General features: G+C 41.3%; 1 protein-coding gene across 1 annotated transcript in view; it reads right to left on the reverse strand.

Moving 5' to 3' along the window:
- Positions 1 to 10,721, reverse strand: part of CALB1 (calbindin 1) — a 99,053-nt gene extending 88,332 nt beyond the window's left edge. The window contains exons 1-3 of the mRNA XM_063924077.1: positions 10,572 to 10,721; positions 10,240 to 10,316; positions 4,399 to 4,473 (exon numbers count right to left, since the gene is read on the reverse strand). Coding sequence (XP_063780147.1) covers positions 4,399 to 4,473; positions 10,240 to 10,316; positions 10,572 to 10,650 — 231 coding nt within the window. The 5' untranslated portion in view covers positions 10,651 to 10,721. The remainder of the gene's footprint in view (positions 1 to 4,398; positions 4,474 to 10,239; positions 10,317 to 10,571) is intronic.
- Between the last annotated feature and the right edge of the window lie 2,488 nt (positions 10,722 to 13,209).

A 13,209-nucleotide genomic window follows, 5' to 3' on the forward strand; every position in this document is an offset into this window, starting at 1 on the left:
TGCGAAAATCCATAGAGAGCGATCAACTCGGAATGACCTCCTATATACCCACTGTACAGTCCGCACACATCCTCCACATATTTTCTCTTTCTTCACTTTCCCTTCTTTCTGACCATGGTTCATCATTGCTGTGATGTGATATCATGAAACCACCTAGAATCTCCAGTGAACAAATAGGCAACAGATAGTACCTATCCTTGTGTATCAATGCCTTTTTCCCTATAGATTGTAAGCTTGCGAGCAGGGCCTTCCTACCTCTATGACTGTTTGTTTATTACCCAGTTTTGTTTTATCATTGTGTCCAATTGTAGAACAAAATTTGCTGCGCTATAAAAGAAACTGTTAATAAATAAATTAATAATTGTTTATTAATGCTGTATTATGGAGCATATGCATTAATTAAGAGGTTTCAGACATGATAATTGTAATTTCTTATCAACGTAATTCACGGTAAAAAGAAATTAGTTGCCGCCCGGCAGAGCTGCCATCAGAAATTGTGTGGCCTGGGACTGCCAGAATAGGCAGAGCCACTCCCCCTTCAGCCCCCACAACTTGCCATTCTGAGAGCCAGTCTTGGGAGAAGGCCGCAGAACATCATGTGGCACCTCTAGGCATACTGGGACCACAGCAGCTGCACAGGGAAGGAGCCTGGAGCAGGTAGCCATAGAGGGACAACACCAGCGGTACTTCAAATTTGGAGCCGGCAGCGAGCCAATTGGTACTTGTGGACTGGCAGCCAATCAGGAGCTACTGCTGTGTCCTCTCTTAATTGGCTGCCAGTCCGTGAGCTCCGTTTAGTTTGCGCCCTGCTCCAAATTCAAAATGCCGCTTCCCTCTATGGCAGCCTGCACTGCACTCCAATCCACACCGCTGCCATGTGGACCAATTCACAGTTGGGGCCAGGACTGGAGTCCCTGCAGTCCCCCCCTGATGGCAGCCCTGCCGCCTGAATGTACCAATGTTCACATGCAGAGAGAGGAACTCCGAAGGCAGTCCGTCCCTGCTATGTGTTAGCAGTGAAGTGATCACATCAGCGGCCATTGCCGCTTATGCACATACTGTAAAGTAGCTTTTGTGAAATGTAGCCCATACTGCAGGCTACAGCGGCGACTGTGCTGCGGGGGCCAATTTGACAGCAACTTCTGTTGGAAACGGAGGGACCGCAACAGGTATCAGAGATATTTGCTACAGTTCCTCCATGGTACTTTGGGGTGATACTTTATATTTGAAGATTCCCCCTCCCCCCCTGACAATGGGTATTTTCAGGGGATATACAGTAAATATTGATTGATACATAGGCCCCTTCCGTGTGTAACTTACCAATAACTGTCACCAACTGATATTGCGTATATTCTATTCTTTACTGCTACAATAAACTAATACTAGTCAACCGCATTGCTTGAAATCATTGTCATCTTAAGTTTGCTGTATCCCAAAATTTTACCGTATCTCAAAAGTTTACTGTAAACTGAAAGTGTTAAGGGCCCCATACACTTATGCGACCACATGTCGCAGGCGATCACCCCGGCAGCCTCCCGGAGGGCAGGATCGCCCAAGATACATCGTATGCTGTCCTTTTGCATACGATGTATCTTGGGCGGTCCTGGGCGTTCCCAGCCATGCCCCCAGGTCGGACCTGATTGAATGTGCAGCACATTCAATCTGGAGGATCTGATCCGATGCTCGCGGGAACGTGCATCGGATCGGAAACACCTCCAAAATGCCCGATTTCATCCAATATATCGGGCCAAATGCCCGAAATCGGATGAAATCGGGCATTATTGCTCTAGTGTATGGGGCCCTTAAGAATTCATTATTATCAACTGAATTTAGGGCAGACAAAAATTGTCAAGGGCTCGCTGCAATTTACAACCCAAAGGGATAAAGCACCTGCCCCCCAACTCAATGCTTTTTGTATGGGAAAAAATCACGACTTTGACATGTTATTCCTCAACAACTTGACCACTTATCAAAATTCTGTGACCTTATTGCACATCTACATCATACGCCCTATCGAATTAAATATCAAAATCGGTGTTGTCATTGTCATTGTTGAGTAGTTGCTCTCATGAGAAAATTGTGATTTTAGAATCATAATTGATTTTGACATACAATAATAGACTGTAAAGACAAACAGCATGAATGACAAATGCATTTGAAGTCATAGACAAAACCTCAAAAATCTATTTTTACAATTTGAATTACAATAATTACATTTACACGGTCAAGTCACATTATTGTGGCCACCAGCTAATAGCCAGAGTAAACGCTGTGTGCAGCACGGACAGCAGCAAGACGGGCTGAGCTGTCATTTTAGACACACGTCTCATAGTCCCTAGGATCACTTTGATGGTGAGCTGCTCCACTGTAGCGTGTCGGTTGGCTCTCACACTCCTTCGTAGCCAACGTTCACCTCTCATATGGCACATGCAGCTCCGCAGTTTCCATGGCGGTTATTTGCAGTGGTCCCATTTGTCCAGTCTCGATACACCTTCACCACAGCAGCACGTGAACAGTTCACAAACTGCGCTGTTTCAGAAATACTGACACCCTTGGCCTGAAAGCCGATAATCATAATTTTTTGAAACTCGGATAAATCGCCCCTTTTACCCATGACCTATCACAGCCTATCGCACACCTTATATACCCGCCTAGCCAGCACACGACACGTGACGTACTTCATGGACTACGCGCTGCTGATGTCAAATGTAGGAGGAGGTCGACCGTGTATACTATATATATATATATATATATATATATATATAAATAGATAGATAGATAGATAGATAGATAGATAGATAGATAGATATGGCTTTGTGCATTCTAGTGCAGTCACTGAAAACTAAAAGTTTTATAATAGTTGTCTCCGTATCTACATTATAAACAGTATTTTCACCAAGTAATAAGATTATTCCCGCAGCCAGTGACCTTACATGAGACATTTACACTTTTAAGACACTTCTGGTGGCATTTATCCGTTCTCCTTGGTTTGATTCTTCAGACTGATATTAAAATGATAATTCTTCATATTTTCCAACTGCCAAGCCAACCATACAGTAGTTACATGGCACATGATATAGGGCCTGATTCTGAGGTGGCAGTAAAGCAAAAAAGAGCAAGTAACTGAGCACCTTGGCAATACCATGTCGCGCTGTACAGTAGGTTGGGATGAATTTAAATGTACATACAGATTTTAATTTAAGAAGGGTCCAAACTCATATTTACAGTGTAAAAACAAAGCTGTTCAGTAAAGCAGCCAGTATGTGCCCTGCATACAAAAATAGTAAATGTATTTGCACACCTTGCATAGCAATATGGTTTGTCCCGGTACACACCTACTTGCTCTTTTTTGCTTTACTCTCACCTCAGAATCAGACCATAGTGAGCAGTGAAGATCTGGAATGCCTGTCTGAGCTCTGTTTTCACTGTGACATTCTCCCCAGTGGCGTCACAACGAGGGTGCGGGGGTACAGCCCACCGAGGAGTGACACTAAAGTCAGGTGCTGCACTGTGACATTACGTGCAGGCTCCTGTCCACTCCTCTAACCAATGAGGCCATGCTCATTACCCGCAAGGTCACGGCCCCTTTTTGCCGGTGTGCGGCAGCGCCACTCGCACAAGATCTCCTCCCACACCAGGTGGCACCATCATTTGTGACACCTCTGTTCCTCTCCCTCTGTCATCACTTGAAATGCGTAAAGTAGCCTTCCAGAGAGGCACTGAAAAGTTGATAAGGATTTGTAGAAGGATAGTAAGAAAAATTATCATATGAATGTTTAAAAGGCACTTAACTTGCTATTTAAAGACATCAAAAAACTTTCTATGTGGAAACATGACCCGGCACTGGGAATGGGGGGATGGGGTTCGACCAAATCTGGGTTAGCATGGCCATGCCCCTTCGAAAAAAAATGAGAAAGAATATGTGAACAGGTGGTACTGGTGGTTCCTTATAACTCGTATAGGGAACAGTGGTTAGAGGAAAGGGTTCTGGGAAAATATTTGATTTAACTGTAAAGGCACAGGGGGTCATGTGTCCCTGTCAGCAGCATGAAGGGTGGAATGTCCTCCTTAGCAGCTGTCCCAGGCCTCTGCTAGGACCTTCCAACAAGTCCAAGTAATTAGAACCTTCTCCCTCGGTGCCTCTATGTGGGATTGCTGATTCAACTGCTCAGAACATCTACCCAAGTCAAGACAATGAAAATGCTTAATTTGTATTGTTAAAGCTTCATTTTCTTGAGCTGTTTTCGCTTTACTCATTTACTACTGTAGTTCACAGGACCTTTAAACGCAATTTCTTGCACACCAGCTGCCCCACAGACTGTTCCACCTGAGGCAACTGTAAAATTTGTACAGACCTCACACAACATATAATCTTTTCCCAAAGATGATAAATCTTACCTCTACTATTCCAATCTTTCCATCACTGTTGTGTTTATACTCCTCCACAAAGGCTTTCATTTTGTCAGATAAATCCTGTAAAATATCAAATATTTATTCAATAACAGGTTTAATATTTTAGTGTGTTTAGGTTTTTTCTTCATAACAATGCACTCTGGGGTTTTATTATTTAAAGGAGATCTGAAATTGATGTACTGTATTTTTCTTCACTGGAACTCCACCTTTCACTAACTAACAGAACTGGAGATAGAGTCTCTACCACAGATCTTGAGATCTATTTGGAAGGATCCTCTCGTCCACTGGTACCTCTACTCTTTGGCGGGATTTGGAATGTGTTCCTATCAGACAACTGAGAAGCCACAAAATCTGTCCTATTTGCTAGTATTAGAAATGAGTGAATCTCCCACATCATAGCCGGGTGGTCACCTGGGAGAGGAAGGACTGGGGCACTTGCCCCCCACCCCTCCCTTTCCCAATTCAGTTCTGATGATAATACAGCCTTTAAACTCACAAGTAGCTAGTGACATTACTGAGAAAATGTCTGCTTAGTATTTACTGTATAAGGATGTCCTCACAGAATGCATTCTCGTGACTGATAGTTCAGTCCCCAAAATGGCTGCCTCCACTGGCTGCCACCACTGACTTTCACTCACATATTGTATTTATGAACAACAATTTAAAAGAAAATCAGAAAATGAAAGAGTTAAAGGATATTCTATTAAGAAGCTAATCTAGAAGCGTTGCATTTAGAATCTAGATGTTATATTGGCAACACTGGGGGATATGTACTATCAACCTTCTAAAGTGAAATTGCTTATAGCAAACAATGAGATTCTAGCTATCTTTTATCTAGTTAGTACATTTTATAAAATGACAGCTAGAAGCTGATAGGTTTCTATGGGCAACACCTCCACTTGTCCTCTTTAGAAGGTTTGATGCATCTCCCCAAGTCCATATAACTCATTGTATAGGGAACAGTGGTTGGAGTAGAGGGTTCTGGGAAAATATTTGATTTAACTGTAAAAACACTAATGTAGTCCGATGTGCAGGATAAAATGCCATTTTAATTGGTACAGCTTGGAAACAGTAGTACATTCTAAACAGAATTTATATTATTTCAGGTTGTGAGAGAACACAGACAAAATGTTTACTTATATTGTAATTAAATTATAATTATTATAATTATGACAGTGTGCTACAGTATCAAACATGATCTTTATGAGCATGATGTATACCATTCTGTATGCTTTAATTACACCGTGAAATAAATATGGGGATGCGGTCAGGATCCTGACAGAATCCCGATGGATACGGGCAGTAAGTACAGGGGTTAGGGTTAGGCCATAGGGGGAGGGTTAGATTGTGAGGGGGGTTGGGTTGGGGTGTTAGAGTTAGGCTGTGGGGCGGGGTTTAGGGTTAGGTGGTGGGTGGGGCCGGTTTAGGGTTAGGGTTTAAATGCTTACTAGGATCTGTCGAGATGATGACTATTGGGTCGGCAGCCTGACTGTTGGGATTTCGTACCCGACCCAGAATATGTACGGAATTATTACACATTTTTCATGTATCTAATATATAGTATTGAACTGAACATTAAGATTTTTGTTAAGGTTATTTACATTTTCTATTTTGTCTAGACTATTCCCTACCTGGACTGTCTGTTCTGAGGTCAAAAAACTACACTATGTTCAGTGATCTAAATGAAAACTCTGCAGTATGAATAATAACAATTATCAGCCTGCTTAATTGCCCAAGAAATAAATGTAATCAAAAGTAAACAATAGTTCATAGATGGAGATAATTGTTAGTTGTTTGGAATTTATTTGACTTTGGTGTTGCTATAAGTCTATTTCTGGAAATACAAGTATACCTTGCATCACAAAACAAAAAGTGAGTTGGAGAAAGAAAGAAAGAAAGAAAGAAAGAAAGAAAGAAAGAAAGAAAGAAAGAAAGAAAGAAAGAAAGAAAATAAATAAATGAGTGGATGTCAGGAAGAGGGAAAAAGGAAAAAAGAATGAGAGAGATATGAGATGAAGAAAGAAATGTGAAAAAGATCAAAAATGAACAGAGAAATATTGAGAGACTGGTAGATAGATGAAGAGTTATGGAGGGAGGGAGGGAGGTAGAGAGAGAGAGAGAGAGAGAGAGAGAGAGAGAGAGAGAGAGAGAGAGAGAATGAGAGAGCAAGAGATAATGAAAGGACAAGAGAGAAGATTGAGTAAGAGGAAAGGGGGGATGGATGGAGAGAGAGAGAGAGAGAGAGAGAGAGAGAGAGAGAGAGAGTAAGAGATGGAAGAGGGAAGGCAAAAGACAGCAAGAGCTTTAGGGAAGGAGGGAGAGAGTAAGTACGAATGAAAGGGATGGAGAGTGAGAAAGCGTAAGAGATGGGGAGAAAGCAAAAGAGAGCAAGAAATGGGGGAGGGAGGTAGAGGGAGAGCAAGTGATGGTGGGATGTAAGGGGAAGGGAGGGCGAGAGAGGGTAAGAGACTGATGGAGAGAAGACGAAAGAGTGCATGAGATGGTTGGAGGGAGACAGTAAGAGATGGAGGGAGGGAGTGTGAGAGAAAGTAAGAGATGGAGCCAGGGAGGGGGCAAAAGAGAATAAGAGATGTTGGAGGGTGATAGAGAGAGAGAGAGAGAGAGTAAAAGATGGTAGGAGGGAAGTAGGAGGGATGGTGAGCAAGTGAGGATAAGAGATGGAGGGAGAGCAAAAGATAGCAAGAAATGGAGGGAGGGATGTAACGAAAGAGCTTGAGATGACGGGAAGTGGGAGAGAGGGAGGGATAGCAAAAAAAACAACAACAACAAGAGACATAGGGAGGCCAAGAGAGAGCAAGAGATAAATGGAATAAGTGGAGGGGAGGAAGAGGAAGAGTTGGGGGAGGGCGAAAGACATCAAGATAAGGAGAAAGCAAGAGATAGTAGGGAAGTTGAAGGGAGAGTGAGAGATACTGAGAAGGAGCAAAGACATGAGGGAGGGAGAGAGAGAGAGAGAGAGAGAGAGAGAGAGAGAGAGAGAGGGGAGAGAGAAAGAATGAGAGAGCAAGAGATGATGAAAGAGTGAGAGAGAAGATATAGGAAGAGGGAAGGGGGGATGGATGGAGAGTGAGAGAGAGAGAGTAAGAGATGGAAGAGGGAGGGCAAAAGAGAGCATGAGATGGTTGGATGGAGACAGTAAGAGATGGAAGGAGGGAGTGTGAGAGAGAGCAGAGCCAGAGAGGGGGCGAAAGAGAATAAGAGATGTTGGAGGGTGATAGAGAGAGTAAAAGATGGTGGGAGGGAAGTGGGAGGGATGGTGTACAAGTGAGGATAAGTGATGGAGGGAGAGCAAAAGATAGCAACAAATGGAGGGAGGGATATAAGGAAATAGCTTGAGATGACAGGGGAAGTGGGAGAGAGGGAGGGAGAGCAAAACAACAACAACAACAACAACAACAACAACAACAACAACAGACAGTGGAAGGCCAAGAGAGAGCAAGAGATAATTGGAATAAGTGGGAGGGAGGAAGAGTAAGAGTTGGGGGAGGGCGAAAGACAGCAAGATAAGGAGAGAGCAAGAGAGAGTATGGAAGTTGAAGAGAGAGTGAGAGATACTGAGAAGGAGAGAAGACATGAGGGAGAGAGAGAGAGAGAGGGGGGTGGAGAGAGAGCGAGATAGAGAGAGAAAAGAGCAGTGGTGAAGACAAATGGCTGGTAGATAATGAGAGGCAAAGACCAAATCAAGTGTAAGTGGATTAAGAAGGTTGACACTCTGATGTAAGAAGGGCGACACACTGAAGATCTAGGTAAATGAGAGACAAAGAGACTTGTAAACCATCAACAGATTAAAGATTTACATTCTGAAAGCTCCCTAGATCTTCTGTGATTTAGTATTACAATTCTGTTTTTGTTTACCAAACTCCAGAGTTTTTCCTACATTACTTAGTGAAAAGGTTCCACAGGATGTAGTTTTTCAAATATTTGGCTGTACACTTTAGCGACTACCCTTAGAGAAATGAAAGTGGATAGTGACACATCTTAGCCTTAAAACACCAAGGTCAGCTACCTCATTGTCAGGCATTAGAATAATCTGTATGCATCGGTGACTCAAATTTCTTAAACCCAAATGAACACATTAATGGTTAGGGAGGTTCATTAAACATTTACATTCACTATACAAAATGACTTTGTAAAAGTTTTGGAAAATATTGGACTGCATTGTGATTATGTATCAGTGTTCCATAACAACCACTTGATTGTCCTTTTCAGACATTTTACAAATACAAGTTAAATGTTGAGCTTAAGTGAAATCAAATATTAAATCAAATGTTAAGATTTAAAAACATACACTTTAAAAATGTTGCCTAAATATTACTTATAAATAAAAAATGAATTTTAACGGTAGAAAAACAGATACAACTATAGAAGGTCAATATACAGTATTAGCTCTATGAGCGCAAGTAGATTAAGCCTGAGTGCATTGTTACAGAGAAGACAAGGATCAGAGCAAAGACAACTCTACAGGATTATAAATGTTAGACAGTAATCACTACTGATGTGACATATGCTATGCAGTATGAGAAAACTGCATTCAATAACCTGGGATTATTAAACAAATACATATACAATGTAATAAAGATACAATGTAGATATAAATCTATAAATAATCCAATTTTTCCCAACAGTAACCATTTTTTAAACTTCTTTTTACTTCAAATCCATTAATAACTATTGGTTATAGTCCATGACACTCTTAAAACTTGTAGCACAAGTCCTTACTTCTACTAGTATGTTTTCCAAGGTATACCGCACTATAGACTATAAAAATATATATATCTTAAATGAGTAATATAATTCCACTAAGTATTGTTCATTTTGGGGGTGAGCAGACATTAATACACTCTACATATACTAACCTTGGTCAAACCTGCAGTAAAACCACACCAGCAAGTAGCCTTCATTGGACTAGTGTAGAATAGACAATTTGCCAATGGCTAATTGTTTGCTTTTGTCTTTACACAAATTTGTGCCTTTGAACAATGTTAGAAAATACCTATCAATGTCTTTTCATAGCTTCCCTTACAATCCACTTATCTATTTCTTAGGTACTGTGAGGTCATATATATGCGTGACGTTTTAAAGGTCATTATATGCACAGTACTGAAAGTCATGATGTGGAGTATTAACTTGCAGGAACATAAAAAGTCACAGCTGAAATGATCAGCTGAAGTAGATGCAATTACTACACAGAATGCCTAATCCATGCAGTAATTCCACCTATTTTAAGAGTGTAAAGTCCATGAAGCAGACAAGGTAATTGTTAAATACTCTAGTGCACTTGTTTCTATTTTCATTTAAAAGTCCTAGGATAAATAAATCTAATAATTGCAATTTTTCAAAACATGCATTTCAAGTAACTGGAGAGAATGTCTTTATATCAGTTCAAGGAGGAGAGCATACTGTACAATTCTTTTCAGCACCAGGTTACTATATTCCCAGGCTAGAGAGATAATATATTGTGTATCTGTATTTCAGCCCCAGCCAAGCCTGCCACCAGGCTCTAGAGGTGATAAGTGATACTTTAAGTAGATGCTGCAGTTAAAACTTAAATCGATTTAGAGTTAAATGTTATCTCCTACTATGGGGGATGACAATACACATCAGTGAATTTGATGCTACTGCAGCTTTGATTTGTGTTAGCTCTAAAGCTGACAATACTCATTTTGATTTGCAATCGACAGAAATAAGTATGTAAAAGATGCTATCAATATAAGAAGAAGAAAGGTCAGCAAAGCATCCATCCACCCAATGACATCCACATACAAGTAGAAAGCATCACATATGTGTAATGTTACAGCCACATACCAGCCCTGCTTTCTTCCGAGCTTGCAGGAACTCTTCAATAAAGTTCTGCAGTTCTTTCCCTTCGATGAACCCATTTCCTGAAAACAGAAACCAGTACACAGTGAGATCCCCTCCAGTACAATGTAAGCAGGGAGAAGATTGCTATATCTAGATTAGAAGGTGCCTTGGACTCAGCAGATGATTTAATCCAGCAGAGAAGAAATGATAGAAATATAGAGAGAGTGAAAGCAGCTTTAACCTTTTCCATGCCAGGGCATTGCATCTCTCTGGCAGTGAAATGGTTAGCTCTCAAGTAAGGGGTTGCATAGAGTTTTATAGTGCACAATATTCACCATCGCTGTCATAATGACGGAAGATGTCCAGAAACTGCGAGGCTGAGATTTCCACTCCTTGCAGGTGAGTCTCTGCCATAGTGATACAGTGCTGCAGCGGCTGCTGTCCTTGGTGCTGATGAGAGGCTGAAGTTGGAAAGCGCTGATCTGCCGCCTATATAAGGCACTCTGTGTCCGCTGACCCCGCCCACTGCACCTTCAGACCGCCCGAGTCACACCCTTTATCCCACCCTACTGTCACTTTTTTTTTGGCCACTTCACCTTTACTTCTTCCACCTATACTACTTGGCTTATCACACAGTGCAGTATGCAGGTCGGAAAGCAATTACAGGCAGACGCACGGTAGTAAAATAAACTTGGCAGGCAGTGGGAGAACAGGTTCTAGGATGAAATCATCCTAGTGTAGGTTTGTGAATGAATGGTGTGTTACAGGTTACATTGCACTTATTTTCCTGGATCACTGGCTACTGTCATACACTTGAAGGTTGCTGACTAACTGGAAAAAAGTAATTACAAGGAAAACTTTAACCTATTGCTTTTTATAATTTTTTTCCATCCACTGTACAGTACTTATCAGCAACATCGCTACATTATTGTAGCATCAATCATTATAAAAGTATACATGCCCTTATAACTTGGCATATGCTGCTAAAGATAAGTTTATTACACATATAACTGATTACTACACAGATTACACTAAAGGTACATAGACACTGGGCGATATTTTAGACGATATAGCTCATTTTCAGCCTTCTGAGTGATATTGTTTAAAATATCGCCCAGTGTGTACGCTGCAAGCGATGAACGATGCGCGGTCCCGCACAACGTTATTGTCCCCCGCTGTTGGCTGTGCATGCAGCTTAAAACAGCATGTCTGGGCTGGCCGCAGGATTGCGTCACTCGACAATATCATCATTGGCATTTCTATAATGGCTTCAGGGGGGCCCACACCGCACACATTGCACCCATATTTTAATACTTACCTCTCCGGAGTCCAGAATCCAAAATGGCTGCCACGCATGCACAGTAGTGATTCTTGTTTCCAGAGCATGGCGGGCGCCATGTTTCTGGAGACCTGTGCAGGTGCAGTAGACTCCGGCACGATGCCAGAGACTACTGTGCTGTAAGGCTGGGTACAAACTTGTAGCTCAATCTGTAAAGCGGCAGTTTCAGGTATATACTCTTGGCTGCTCGATATATCACCCTGACGTCACAACTAGCCGGGCATTTGAATTCTTCTGACCAGCTTTGACATCAGTCCCTGCAGCCAGTGTATAAGCGGTCAGCGGACTGCCCGGACAAACAGCCAGATGTTCCGATATATACTGTGTGCAGCTATATAGGGCATCAGCTGTGCTGCTGGACCGCCTCGATATGTCTGTAAACAATGTCATTCATAGATATATCAGGTTTACACACCCGCTGACCCACTATTGATTTACTGTATCGCTCGAATGGACGATATAGCGCCCAGTCTGTACTCAGCTAAAGGCAGACTGCTTAGTGAACTCTTTAGGAGCAGGTCTGTCTGTACTCATGGGCGTAGCAGCCGACGCTAGTGGAATCATTGACATATTATTATTATATATAGCTAACACATATTACACCGCATTTTACAAAGAAAATTTCAGTTATTCTGAACAGTCCCTGCTACAGTGGAGCTTACAATCTATATTCACTATCACATGGACACACATACATATTAGGGTTAACTGTTATGTCAGCATCCAATTCATTTAATAGAATGTGTTTGGGGAAGCAGCCTGAGCACCCAGAGGAAACCGTTTAGTTTTTTCTGTTTAAACCATTTATTTTTATTTTTATAATGCTTATTATATTAATACCATAAACATTGCTATGTATTAGAAACCTTGATAAACCACATTTTTTACTGCCTATTATTCCTCTTACATCTGAATATGTGTCTATAGACTTGACATATTAAAACATGCAAAGTACACTCAGAGACATCTCAATAGGACTGAAGTTTTTCGATTGAAATAAACGTGACAGAGTTAAACCATGAGGGGTTAAATTAGTAAAGCGATAATCATTCACCCACCCTATACATCTGGTGTGTGTGTGTGTTTGTGTGTGTGTGCGTGTGTGTGTGTGTGTGTGTGACCTTACTGCATGCTCATTCAAATGAAGACCACAAGCAACAAGAGTGTGGAATAATATCAGGGGAATTCTCTTATAATAGTTTTTTTTTTTTTTTTTTTAAAGAAGTCAAGGCACCATGCCAGTAGTCACAGCATAAGAATAAAAATCTGCCAACCCTGGCACAAACATCAGGGGGTCAATTTACTAAGATGGGAGTTCTATTTAAGATGGGATGTTGCCCATAGCAACCAATCAGATTCCAGGTATTATCTCCTAGAAGGTGCTAGATAAATGAGAAGTAGGATCTGATTGGTTGCTATAGGCAACATCGCTTCTTAAATAGAACTTCCATCTTAGAAAATGTACCCCTAGGAGAACATACAAACCCCACATACTTTAGACATAATTAGAACTTGAGCCTTGATCCTGACTTGTGCTTTTGTGATGATGTATTTTGCAAAGACATCATCAGTTTTATTGACATATGTATTCAGGAAATGGTTACTTTATTTTTAACCATAAAGTATATATATTT

This window comes from Pseudophryne corroboree, chromosome 5 (assembly GCF_028390025.1).
Source record: "Pseudophryne corroboree isolate aPseCor3 chromosome 5, aPseCor3.hap2, whole genome shotgun sequence".
Classification (NCBI taxonomy): Eukaryota; Metazoa; Chordata; class Amphibia; order Anura; family Myobatrachidae; genus Pseudophryne; species Pseudophryne corroboree.